The following is a 14,049-nucleotide window of genomic DNA, read 5'->3' on the forward strand; positions in this document are numbered from 1 at the left end:
ATTATCTATTCTTTTTCGAGCATTGCAATAGCCACAATTTGTCACATGTACCGCTAGCGAGTAGTAAAAGAATCCCTTTATACTAAAATATAGATTTATTCGCACTCTCCAAATGCTCATTGATATTGCCGGTCATTTATAGGAAGCCTGCGAGATTGTGAACGCAACCAGTACCACGCGTCTTTGGCGATATATTTCAAATCATCGGTTATCTGATCAATTTTGGAGGAACGAATAAGTGAAAAAAATTCAGCAATGAGGAAGGAAAAGAAAACTATTGAATTGATAACTGCCGCTTGTATCTATATAACGCATTGAGCGAACTTTTGCACCAGGCAGAAGTTCACCCATATTGCTCTACGCGTCGCTAGCTGTGACCCTGTGTGACGTATTTCCTTTACTAAAATCTGTGCAAGGCCATCAACCCTTCCCATCCCAGCGCCCGCTTCGGGCCGCGTTGGACGATGAGTGAATTAACATCACAATGGCTGGGTTCGGGCGGCTTGTTCTCGTATGTTCACGAATCGCTCGATTTGTTGTTCGTTAGTCGGCCGCTCGAATGCCGGGAACGTACAACCGGTTTCGCTGGTTGTTGCATGCAACATGGTGGCATCCATGTGCGTTCTTGCAGAGTAAACTTTAGAATGCTGGGCTGAACTCTTTTCTAGTTAAAAAAGAACATTCATTTCTTTGCTACGTAGAATAATTATTGTTATTTTTGTAAAACTTCCCATTGTCTCCGGCTTTGTCATGTTTGTGAGCCATCTCGCAGTTTTTTTGCCGTTGTTCAAAAATCAAAATCTCACGAGGTTTTGCTTGTGTTCCTGTAAAACCCTGACGAGGAGGTGGTGTGTGATCCCGTTCCGGGAACAGTGTTCTTGAGTCCTGTTCCCGCCGTTAGACCGCGAGAACAAGAAAACCGTGTCAAAAACAGGCCGCCCGAACTCGACCAGTTAGAGTGGAGATCCATTCTGAATCTGAAATTAAGTGTCAGTAAATGCATGCAAAAGCTGTAAGTGGTTAAAAGGACGTCATAAGAAATTTACAATGCATTGTGCATGGAATGAAAAATTCAGTTGATACTGGATCTTTAGATTAATAATGAAGTAAATGTGTTGCAGTCTTTTGGAGTGCAATCCGTCAAATACTGATTATTAGGACGTGAATAATGGCGTTTCACAATAGTGCGCCTCCAAGAGTTTGCAACGCATGCGCGAAAGCTGTCCACCCAATGCGCGTGAAAGGCACAGACGTGTATAATAAAATCTGGACTGTCAGCTTATAGAGTCATTGAATCCACTCGCGGCCATTTTACCGAGCCGAATACAATGCCCGCCTTTGTTTTTCCTGACGTCAATAGAAGGGAGCCAACCCACGCATTTGTATTCGGCTGGTTGGCTGGTTGGCTTCTTCTTCATACAAAGGCGTTGCAAGTCCAGGTTCTTTTATATACGTCCGTGGTGAAAGGGTTGACAGATGCGCATTGTGATTGGCCAACGCGTTTCAAACCCTTAGAGACGCACCATTATGAAACACCCGTATTATGGGCACAGACATATAAACGCACAGACCACCAGATCATATTAAAAAATACAGAAGTATTCTGTGATCTGCGCAGTGCCCGACTAAAATCAAAACTATGGGCAAATTGACCCCTGTGGTGTAGGGAACTTATACGCACAGTTGAAGAATTCCAGCCCCAAAGTTCCATGAAGCCGGTTTTCGACTTGTGAAAAAAATCCTCTATTTACTTCATCTGTAGATTCAAAATGATACGTTTGCAACATCTGAAAATAAGAGACAGTAGTGCCGAAGAGCAAAAAAAGTAAACATTTTGGGAACAAGTGTAAACAAGTGCGTTCGATTAGCCTCCCTGAATACGCCAGTGTTACACACAAGGGAAGCCTCGAAATGAGGCTAATCGAATGCAGCAGTATATTCGCAAAGGCATTCTGGGAAAAAGGTCAAGTCCCCGCCACGTTCCATCATGCTCATGCACGAACTGTCAATCCGTGACGTTTTACACTCGAGCAGCCTCCAGAGACCCGCTCGCCAGAGTGGCGGCTGACACCAGAGCAGGCACAAAGATCACGTGATGGCTAAACGAACGCTCTCGTGTAAGTTTGACTTACACGTGTAAGCTAATCGCACGCACTCAAAGGCAATTGTTTCGTTGCGAGTAATGCGCATGCACTTAACGCGCTGCTACCATTGTTTCGCCCATTGTTTGCCCATACTTTTCAAAATCACGGTTATACGCGCATGACTGGCGGTCTGTGCGTTTATGTGACCGTGTCCAAATCACTTGGCTAAGGCCGGAAATTACACACATCTCCATGGTAAATGGCCGCGGCCACTACCATAGAATCGTGCGTAATTTCAAGCCGCAGCCAAGTGATTCGGGCACGGCCTCTGTCAGTGAGTTTGAGCCAGTTCACTAACGTAACTGACGTTACGTTCATGTATATTCATCCCGAATAGCCAATCAGCGTCATTTTCGTATTCTACACGACCAGGGCTTGTGAAGGAACGCGCACGCTGCCTACGGAGTCGAGGATGCGAATGGCCTTGCTCTTTGAAATAGGCCTACCGAACAGGCTCATTATGCTTTCGACTAATAAATTGCTCTCGAGATTCTCCACGGATCGGATTTGTGCATCTAAAGAATGCCTTCAGAAACTGATCAGTGGAAAAGGTGCATTCGACAATTTCTGTGCAAAATGAAATCGAGTCATAACTTAATAACAACTCGAGTGTGAGGTTTTACCTAGTCTTGGTTTCAAGACGTTAGTGCTTGATAGCGGACACCGTGCATAGTGCGCCCCCTAACGACTCATAATTAGACTGTGCGTGGGAATTTTGCAGCAGCGTTTTAACTTGTTCTTCATTTTCCCCTCGCTTCCAAGGGAAGCAATCAGCACTCGCTAAATTGCATGCATGATAAATTTTGATGACCTCAATAATACAGCATGGTAAGGTCACATGCATCATGGCTGTCTGCAGTCGGCCGACAACACAGACGTTCGTACGGAGTTAGCACGGAGTACAACAGGTGATACTCAGACCATGCTCAGACTAGCCCTAGATTATGACAGAGGATGCTGTTCTTGGTGACCCATAATCATGTACAGTCAGCATGCCCTCCCCAGCTAACTAAAGCGTCCTTAGAGACCCATTCGAGGACGGAGTATCCGGACTGCAAGTTGGTTGTCGTTTTCTTGCTGCACGTGTAGGTTTATTTGCCGCCTGTGTGAATAATTTGGCCTCAGGCAGCACAATTGAGTTGCAAAAAAAGAGAACGTACTTCTTGCGCGGTGTCAGACAACGATTTTGTTTTCCCAGCTTTTCTGCCACAGATATCGCAAACATGATGCGATGCAGAAACAACTGTAGTCCCCGATGGTATCTTTTAGAAGAGTGGCAATTTCATGTCCAGCATGGAGTGAAAAATATGTCTTAATCCCTTCCCTCAAACCAGACACCATCGACAGACGACAGGGTACTTACTCGCGTGAAGCCGACATGTTGTTCGAACTTCGAAGTACATGTACATAATTATAGTACCAAGGCTATATAAATATTTAAGAAGATCGGTCATTTGCATATAACTGCCGCACCCCCATTCCTGCAAGATTCCCCAGACGTTATTGAGAGTAAGTAAAAACTAGTTGGGCGAGGGCTCCGCACTCTTCAACAGAAATAAGACAACTATCGATCACTGACGTCTTGGGCCAATACTAGGTTTTACCTTGTTTTCCACCGCTTTTTCTGTCCTTAACTTTATTGTTTGCTCACGATGTCGCCATCGCTTTCTGCATCCTCGTCTGAAATATCAATGTCGCCACCTGCATTATTTAAAAGGCTGCGGATGCTTCCACTCTCCATGCTTCAGTTATCGACCGACGTGTATGATACATGACTATCCTTACAAAGGCCGCGCTATATTATGCCTGTGCTTTCAAAACCAGGACCAACTTAATGAACGCTCACTTTCCAGAATGACATGCCTAGACCCTGAAATTATTTTCACTCAACAGTGCGTTGGAACATAGTTGTCGATCGCTTCACTCAGTTTGGGGTGGTGTTGGTCATGCATTCCAGCAAAGACCAGCACAGCTCTGTGATGAAATCAAGTCTGCACTTACGTTGCCGGTATCGTCCCCACTGATCAACGCGATGTGGGTATTTTTTTTGCATTATGAGAATATTAATACTCCCCAAATAAATATTATTTATATTTAAAGTGCAATTGAATAGGATGGTCTGCTCATGCGTGGAAAAACTTGATTTGCCACTGACGTCGTGACGTGACAACCGTACACACGACAGAGCGCAGTGACGTTTTTAAAAAGGCGTACATATAGCTCCCACCGCACGGAAGGGCATTCAGTGGATGGATGGAACAGGTTGTATTTTCATCGAACGTGAGTGAAGATATCAACCATGACTCTGTCGTATGCTGTCTGTGTATTTTTCGTCTTCACCGGTGCTGCGCTGTGCGCTGTTCCACCGGCAGCTCAGCTGTCGTACGCTCGGCAAGGCGACATTATTTTGGGTGGGCTCTTTCCTCTACACTTCACCGACTGTGATGCCATCCCGACAATGTGGTCTCTACAGCAAGCCGAAGCGATGGCTTACGCCGTTGACGAAATCAACAGCCGAATTGATGTGATGCCAAACGTGACCTTGGGCTTCGACATACGAGACAGCTGCAGGAACGAAGACCTGTCCCTCTGGTCAGCCCTTTCTCTAGTCCAAGGGAGATACCCTGCCAACGACGAGTGTGCTTGTGCAAATTCGTCCCTTAGGCTCCCCGGGCATGTGGTCGGCATCGTCGGTCCGATGACGAGCATTGCTAGCCTCACCGTGACGACGGTCGCCGACCTGTACGACGTACCGATGATCTCCTTCGGTGCCACGAGCGACGAGCTGAGCGACAAGAACCGATTCCCGTATTTCCTCCGCACAGTGCCCCCGGATCGTCTGCAGGCCCAGGCCATCGTGGATCTGATCTCCCACATGGGCTGGGAGTACGTGTCCATCATATACCGGGCTGATACCTACGGAATTCGAGGGGCTCACGCCCTGGAGAGTCTTGCCGAGGGGAGAGGGATATGTGTGGCACTGTCCCTGCCCGTACAGAAGTATCCGACGGACTCTGAACTCGAAAAGGTCGTAGCCAAAATCATGGAGGTCCACAAGGCTCGTGTGCTCGTTGTCTTTGCCGGACTAGCCACCGCGAACGCGGTTGTTGCAGCTGTAAGGAAACATGGCATGGAGGAACATTTCATTTGGATCGGCAGCGAAGCATGGGCACACGGTGTAGGTCGTGACGACTCCGGCAATACACCACCCCTGGGCACCATTTTCGTTCTCCTTTATAACCCAGAACCAAAAGGGTACTTTAAGTACTTTTCGAGTCTGGAGAGGAAAGCCGTTGTGCAGAATCCTTGGTTTGAGATTTTTCTGAACAACTGGGAGTCAGTCAATAACTGTACGGTGTGGGTGGATGAAAGGTGTCGGATACCACATCGGGATCTCTACACAACAACGTCCATCATGTCTCCTGTCATGGACGCGGTTTACGCATTTGCACATGCTTTACACTCCCTGCTTAATTCGTCGAGTTCCGGTCTTGTGAACGGGGAAGACCTTTTACGCCATCTCAAAGCGGTCACTTTTCAGGGGGACAGGGGGAGGTTTGAATTCAATTTGGATGGATCCGTAGCAGGCAAGTACCTCCTGCAAAATGCTCAGATAGTCCAGGGAGAGTTCCGACTGGTCACGGTCGGTCTTTGGGACGCAACAGCTCCTGAACGGTTGACATTTCACGGTAACATCACTTGGGCGAGCAGTTCTTCTTCTGTTCCGGTTTCGACGTGTAGGGACGTCTGCCCCACTGGATCCAGGGTCATTCCGTTGAAGGAGAAATGCTGCTTTGGGTGTGCCGCGTGCGCGCCGCACGCCGTTGTGTTCAATCACACGGAGTGCATCGAGTGTGAGGAGACAGAGTGGCCCGACGAAAGACGCTTATCTTGCATCTCGGTCATCCCAGTGAGAGCTGGATGGACGCATCCACTGCAGCTGACTATCCTCATCCTGTCGTCCGTGGGTTTTGCGCTGGCTGTGACCATCGTGGTTGGGCTTTCCTGGTACCGTAACCACAACGTCATCAAGGCGACGAGCAGGGAGCTCAGCGGCTTCAACGTCGTGGGTCTCATCCTTGGATTTGTGGCTCCTTTCATTCTGATCGCAGAACCGGCTCCCTCCACCTGCTGCCTGTCCCAAGCAGTAGTTAGCCTCTGCTTTACACTGGCCTATGCTCCAACCCTGCTCAAAGTATGCAGGATCTATCGCATCTTCAGGGCTGGTAGAAAGTCGGCGGGAAGGCCAGGCCTGATTTCTCCATCAGTGCAGCTCGCTATCGTCTGCCTGTTGATTTTAATACAGGTAATTATATCCTTTACAACTGCCACATTAATCCCATCTGGCAGTGGTATATACCCGTTGTCAACATGGATTTTGTTTGATTTCTCTTCATCTTGAGTCACCGCTTTAATTCTATAGTAGTTTTCGGTTCACTGTTACATGAGACCGAAGAATATACTGCAAAATGATCTGCAAATGGCATTTATATCGAGCGAATAAAATGGAAATAACTAAGACATTTAAGTAGCGGCCTATCCAGCGGGGCCTGGGAAAACTCTCTCCCCCCTCCCCTTCGGCACGCTGGCATTTTTTTTTAGAAAGAGAGAGCGGCAATTTTCCAAATGCTACGTCTTTCTGGTAGGGAGATTTTGTCTATGGATAAAACCAATTGAACTTCAATTAAAAAAAATGCACCCCCTTCTGGATTCAGAACCTTGGTACTCTATTACATCCAAGTCTCACAAATCTACAAATTCCAGGACATATGGCAAGAAAGTGAAACACTGTCGCTGTATGAATGACCACCAGTCAGTTGCTACTGTATTTGCAGAAAATGAACCGGTGATCAGGTTTTCGTAAGCAAATTTGACGAATAGAAGATGTGGACAAAATAAAAGATGGTGCGTGGTACAAACTAAATAAGGAAATTCAATCTTCTCCCTCTTCTTATGGGAGTTCGCGTATTTCCTTGAATGTTTTTAATCATTTACTGTCCTGGCAATATTTAGTAACATCTACGCGTACCTCACAAAATTTCCTCACGGGTAAATTTATCAGAGAGCTCCAACCAATTCTTCATTTTCAGATTTTCCCAAATTCAATTTATATGTATGGCCTGGAAATACTTGGTTTCATTTTTCTTTGGCCAAAATTCATTACGAAATTTCCTGACGGTAAATTTCCCAGGCAGTTTGTGTGGTTTTTCCAAAAACTCCGCGTGACTCGCTTCGAGATTTTTTCCTGCCCTCATGCAAATCCACACGCAGTAGCCACCAATGTAGCCCTGTAGCTGCGGTATCATACTCAACGTGCGTCTTCTGCCCATGATATTGACCATTTTTGTCCAAACACTACCTGACAATGTGACTCAAGATAAGTTTTTCTCATACAAATGCCCATATTATAGTATTACTCTTGCGTCGTTCATTTTAGCCGATTTACGATGCATGCTGACTTCACATTTTCCAAACCTGATGGAACCTTCTTTGAATAGCCACGTTTTATGCTGATTTCGAATATTCTCAATAGCTCGACGGTCACGTTTCTGTAGCTTTTTGTTGGTATAACTCGAATGGCTGGGATTGCTTTCGAAATACAGAGCTTGGCAATGGAACCAGGTGTAACTCTCAGAACAGAAGACACGCCTTGCACTTGATTATTCTCGCAGAGGGCCTTTGTTGCCTTTCTCCTTATTGAATTTTTTTTTTCTGTTTAAAGCGCGGTGCTTTGTCCTTGTATCTGCTGTAAGTAGGGCCTATAGAGTCTGTCAGTCTTTGGGTGGTGGGGCGTTATGTCGTGTTTTACCCTCAGAACTGCAACGTTGTTAGAAGGGGGGTCGCACGCTTGTTTTTAACATGTACAAATTAAGTTTGGTGGCCTGAAAGCAATAGGATTACGGGCGCCCTCAAATCAACCAAGTCCTGCATTCTTTAGTTTGGGAGTAGATTATGGTCTTCGGTATTTATTCCAACTTATCCATAATCTTTATTCGAAGAGGAATAGACTCTACCCAAATCACACCTCTATCTGTGATATGAATAGCTGTCACTATATGTACCATTGCCTAATAGAACTTCATGTCCATCGACTAAATCAGTCTCAGTGAACAATCATTCTTCCGAATGAGGGGTCACGTTTGCCGTTATTACCAAAATGGTTAGAGGGGGTAAAATGGATTTGAGAATCTCCCTCAATCGAAGGAGTAATCACCGTAGCTCTGAAATTTCCCAGTTGTGAGCACGTATCACTTAGCCCTAGCAATTCATTGAAGATATTCATGGCGCCCTCATTGTTGGTCTTACTCACGCCTAACGCTCGTTTGGTTTGATCTGTTGAATGCATTTGTTTATGGTCGAAGCAGGAGATTATTCGTCGACCCCTTAACTTACCTCAAAACATACCTGTCGACAAACCGTCACGAAAATTCACCCCTACCGTTAGGACCCCACTTACCCCTAAATTTCCATTGGCAACAAAGGGTACAGTTAATGGGATAACGACATGTTGTAGCTATCAATGATATTGTCCCGGGAGAATGTGAAAATGTTGGGAGTTTTAATCAGTGTGCTATCGTGGATACCCGAGAATGTCAAAGGTGCTGTGTTTCGAACTCGTTCATTTATTTGTTTGCCATTTTGTTTACTTTTTTCCTAAAGGTGTTCAATACTCAAGACACAAAATACACTGAAATCAAACTTAAAATGCACTCCAGCTTGTGATACATGCATAGTCTCAAAAGAATAGGAGCTAGGGTATAGGTATCTATTTATAGAAACCGTTAAGTAGACTTGTTCAGCTATCTTTAGCCATGTGAGTCTGCGCACTGTTGCTGTATTTTCTCGTCTGTGCTGTTCTGTTACTGTTATGTTGGTGCATCTTATTCGAGAGAGCAAAACAACTGTTACAGGCCAAACAAAATCCCCCGCGTTTCCATTCTCTCAGCTAAAGGTATATGTTAAGCCTGCATCCCACTATTTGTTCATTTATGTTTGGGGCCAATGTAGAATGTATAGCCTTTTTAATGCATAAAATGAAGTCTGTGCACGCCACACACAGTCACTTGTGGGAAAAATGTTGCTTTTTGAAAATTCTTCTCTCAGTTTTGTATGACTTGAGGAAGATGTGCCAACTATGAATCACTTCTCAGCGTATCCCCGCGCATGCCACATTTTAAAATTTCATTTTTTCCCCTGTCGCTCAACACGATGAGGACTTAAATCACCAGAGTCTATTCAGACGGACCTGCAAGGCACATGAGATCTTACGTCTTGGCTTCTTGAACCAGATGAAAAAAAATGCTTCGATTGCACTCTGGCTAAGAGCAAGTGAAGTTATCATTGTTTACAGACTGGAAAAAAGGTCTATGACACCCGATCTCTGTCACCCATCGCCGTAAATAAACGAGGCTTTTACAGCACTATGCAAACATTTGAAATGTGGAAATAACGTTATAATCGTGTTAAGTGATATAAATTGGCCAGGCTAATAGCAGAATGTACTTCAAGCTTAGTTTCATCTGGGGAAAGAAATCAATTAAGCTTTCCTAATCGATCGTTTCCAACAAGAACGAAACTGAGAAAGAAAGATCTGAAAATTAAAAATAAGAGCTACAAATATCTCTGCTATTTCTTTACGTTCTTTACTTCCGTTCCACACAAGCCATTGGATTTGGGTTAACGAATACATTTAAGCACTTTGTGGAATGGTTTTCTGAGGCGCTTGGGCCTACGTATAAAGTTGATGTTCCGACGAATGCTGAAGAACATACCAACACCCACAATCAGTATCTTTAAAATAATACTGATCGACATTTTGTTTCTAGTAATATTTTTCTATTACAAATCTCACTTAAAAGTTTGCAACTTTATCACTTTGAATAAATAGCGCAAGTTGTCTCAGGGTAAATGCTTCTCCAGCGAACACGCCAATAACATGCGAGAACAGGATGGACAAACTCCATCTGATACGAGAAACCGGTACTCGCAGAATGCACAGGTGTGTTTACATATCTCCGTCCAAGCAACATTTCCGGGCTCGTGTAGATTGTGGTAGGGATGCATTTCCAAGCTGGGGTAGTCTTCTCCGGGGATCGCACGGAGAACGCCTCTAATTGGCCTTTATGCGTGTAAGTTGAACAAAAACGCGATTCGCTACGTTTAGTGAAATAGAATGACGTCAGTTGACTTGCTAGCAACCAGTTGGCACCCTTGGTCTCTTATTTTGATCCTTGCCGTTCACTGTGAGAATTATTTTGACGTCTATTCCAATGCGCAGGTCATTTGCGTCATCGTGACGTCAACTGTACACCCCTGCCAGCCCCAACTCCTGGTCCACACGCCTAGGGACGGCCGTATCGAGTTGTACTGCTCCATCGGCAGTGGCTTTCTGGTGTCCAGCTCCTACAACTTGGTGCTGATCCTGACCTGCTGCGTGTTCGCGTTCCTGGCCCGCAAGGTGCCCGACAACTACAACGAGTCCAAGTTCATCGGCGTCAGTGTGTACTCAACCCTCGTGGCGTGCCTGGCAGCCATAGCCGTTTACTACACGTCCCATGATGCCTTGCAGAAAGTAGCCGCGATCTGCATGGCTGTGCTGCTTAACGCATACCTGACGGCAGTCTGCTTGTATGTCCCCAAGCTGTACGCCATAAGATTCCTCCCGACTACACTGCAGTCTATTGGCGAAGACCGCAGGGCAGGCTCGCGTAGGCAAGCGTTCCTTTCGCAGTCTATGAGCGTGAATAGTGTCCACCCAGGTCGAGAATAAAACCATCTAAAATATGACTAAAGGCAAAAGGAGCTGGACTAATTTGGGTTGTAAAAACGTCCCCGAAGTTATGCTCACATTTTAGGCCTATAGTTACAAAAAAGAGTTCGTGAATCTGGTCAAAATATAATGTATAATATCACAATGTTGTCAAGCTTGCTCTTTGGAACTCTTGTATTCACGACATTGCACCCCTCAAGCACTCTGTCACTTATTATATCGGATAGGTAGGCCTTTTGAAAGCAGCCAATCAATTAACAACTGGCTATTCAATCATTGTCATTTGGTTCGATTTTGCCTCCGCAAAATCCGTATAAGGAAAAGAAGAACCCCTAACCGTATCTTGACAAAAAGAAATCAAACCTCTCCTTCTGATTAAATAACTTAGCCCTAAAAGTGCCCGGGATGGATCCCTCCATCGTTTCTCCGACATTGTCCCATTGCAATATACTTTTGCCGTACCGAGTTAGGAGTCTTTCTGGTGATGTCATTCCCCCATTCTGCCAACAATTCTTTTGTGAAAATCGGACGTATACCTTTCTCGTGACCCGCCCATCGGCCAAAAGCTTTGTCCAATGGCGCGCTCAAGCAGGCCGACAAGCGTGAGAATGCATAAACTACATGTAACCCAATAACAACACTCCGTCAAATTAAATTGAATCTTTGCAGATGGACTTATAATGAGTGTTTCAGACTGTGACATGATCCGAAAAAAAGTCACGGGGTTCCCTGTCACCCCCCCCCAAAAAAAAAAAATTGAAAAGATATAAAAGAAACTCTGGAGAGCTGTGACCTAACAGAATTGTATAGTCACTCAAATAGACGCTTAAGTTGCGATGTCTCGGAGCTGCCCCAGGCTCCGTTGAACAACGGGAGACAACTCAGACCGTAACTAATGTGGAACTCCCTCCAGAATATAAGCCCCTCCCCCACCTACAGCACCCTGGAAAGTGGAAGCAAGTAGAATACCCCAGTAGGAGAAAGGGGCGACTTAAGTTGATTACACAGAAGGCGAAAGATGGAGACAAAATCACGATGTCTATTGTATCTCCTCCTATAGGATTGCACTTCATGGCTCTCTGCCATGTAAAAAGAACTATTTTCTGTCACCGAGCCCCAACAAAGGGGTCTGTTGAACTCAAGCCCTATACAACACCCCCGTTCCACAGACACGCTCGAGCTTGGCTAAAAAAAATTAAAAAAACCAAGAAGCGTGCCGCAGAATTTTCTCCTGCACCGCAGAAGCTTTTCTGGAGTTTCCCGAATCGCCACAAAATTCACCCCGCAAAAACGTTGCTAGAAGTCCATTATCTTAGCTCAATTGAGGCGGCAACGCGGATGATCGTATAGGTGAGGCAACAGAAGCGCCTCAACAGCGCCTGTGAAGTGCCTGTTATTTCTCTCCGGTTCCAATAGCTGTTGCTGGACAACGGTAACCTGAAGAAGGGCCACCTTATTCTTGACATCCATCTCGGGCAGAGGCTGGGGCCGGACTGACAGCGAACCATGGATTTCTGCCGCTTTATATATACAAACGGCTTCAGATTGCCCCCAAAGCCCACTATGAGCGCAGCTTAATCACTCCGATCGTATTGCAATCGAAGCAATATCTTTATCATCGTAAATACACCGTATCTGGATCGTGGGTACTGTATCCGCAGCGCCTGTGTGATCGCCTGCGATCACCTACGCAATATGGCGCGATTGTGGCAAAAGCACCGCGGAACTGAGGCAGCATGCGCGTCCCCAGAGCAGCCCAATTGTATTACAATAACATCTCAGAGCCAAAAATTGGCTTTTCGGGGTGATTCCTCGGCGATTTACGAAAATTGTATAGAGCGCCATGAGTGCCAAGAACGCACTGGAAGCGTGTCGCTGTGGGATGGAGGCAAGGTCGTATGTCCCATTGGCGTTTTAGAAAACAAATCTTCGGAATATTCCATTGTGCAGCACAGGATCTTAGGATGTCAGAAATGCACAAAACCGAACCACACGAAAGCCTTAAAATCTTTGTCTGACTCCCTTATTTGATGTTTTTGATATTAATTCTGTTCTCCGTTTATCCTATTCTATTCTATTTATTTATTTATTTTATTATTGTGCTTTACTTACTGTCCATTTTATCTGAGCCAAAAAGTTCCAAGGGCAAACGTCTGAAAAGAAAACTGAGTATAAAGAATTTTCCAGTATAGTTACGATGTTGGAATGAAATGAATATATATGTGGTTTAATTATCGTCTTATGCTCTCAATTCAGAAAGTGGGATTACTGATTTTACTTTTGTTCAACGCCTTTTGCCGCTAGGAAGTCTTGACGAACCGTGGGGGTATCTAAAGACCTGAAGAAGACGACAAGATATATTAAAAGACAGGCGCTGATTCTTTTCACTTCAGACATACAACTATACCTTCCAGTTATTTGTGCACTACACTAATGTAGAGAATATTGTAACGGCAGCCGCCAGCTGCAGGCTCAGGGCCACGAAAAGGATGTAAACTGTGTTTTTCAAGTGCAAGATGGTCTGTTGGGAAAAGGGATTTTCCCCTTTCATTGTTCAAGTCTGTTTGCACAATGGTTTTAATGTAATTTTAGCACAGCATCTAATAAAGTCACTGCACTGCTGGGTAAAAGAAAATTTGTCTTCGTGTTTTCTGTTAAGAAAGGTGCCGCTAAGTTTGAGTTTTCGAAATCCACAAAACTTTGGCGCTAAATTTGGAATTAACTTTACTTTGCTCAAAACAGACCTTTAATATTTACATTTGTAATCATCTAACAAACCATATAGGAAAACTGATAAATGTATTATTATTATAAAGATTATTATTATAAAGATGAACAAAGAAGTTAACAACAGCGGGATTTGACCCTGCGACCTCTGGAGCGTAGTGGTGCTATACCAACAAGTGGCCCATCCAGCTTTTGTGTTGAGGAGGGGGAAAATTCAAAATTGAATGCGGCTTTGGGCTCATTCGACATGATGTTGGGTATGCATGGTGTTCTAAAGCGGACAGGCAAACGTTGTGCGTACGAGTTCGTTTCGAAATATGGTGCCTTGTGGAGACTTACGAGAATCGGTTGAATAGGTCTCCACAAGGAATTTCTAAAGGTGTATAGGTCTCCGTAAGGATTTCAAGA

The 14,049-nt window shown here is 44.9% G+C and overlaps 1 protein-coding gene across 1 annotated transcript; it reads left to right on the plus strand.

Annotated features, from left to right (window-relative positions):
• The first annotated feature begins 4,316 nt into the window (after window positions 1-4,316).
• LOC110978073 (metabotropic glutamate receptor 4-like) lies at window positions 4,317-12,125 on the plus strand. The gene is made up of 2 exons (XM_087140522.1): window positions 4,317-6,450; window positions 10,423-12,125. Exons 1-2 carry the CDS (start codon window positions 4,444-4,446, stop codon window positions 10,912-10,914), a joined length of 2,499 nt encoding a protein of 832 aa, XP_086996648.1. The 5' UTR covers window positions 4,317-4,443; the 3' UTR covers window positions 10,915-12,125.
• Window positions 12,126-14,049: the final 1,924 nt, after the last annotated feature.

The sequence above is a fragment of the Acanthaster planci genome, linkage group LG08 (genome assembly GCF_054643075.1).
Source record: "Acanthaster planci isolate LZ-2023a linkage group LG08, COTS_SCS, whole genome shotgun sequence".
In the NCBI taxonomy this organism is placed as follows: Eukaryota; Metazoa; Echinodermata; class Asteroidea; order Valvatida; family Acanthasteridae; genus Acanthaster; species Acanthaster planci.

Coding starts and splice junctions, on each gene's coding strand:
- LOC110978073 (XM_087140522.1), top strand. CDS start 4,444: ATGACTCTGTCGTATGCTGTCTGTGTATTTTTCGTCTTCACCGGTGCT. Junction 6,451..10,422: donor GCCTGTTGATTTTAATACAG/GTAATTATATCC, acceptor TCCAATGCGCAG/GTCATTTGCGTCATCGTGAC.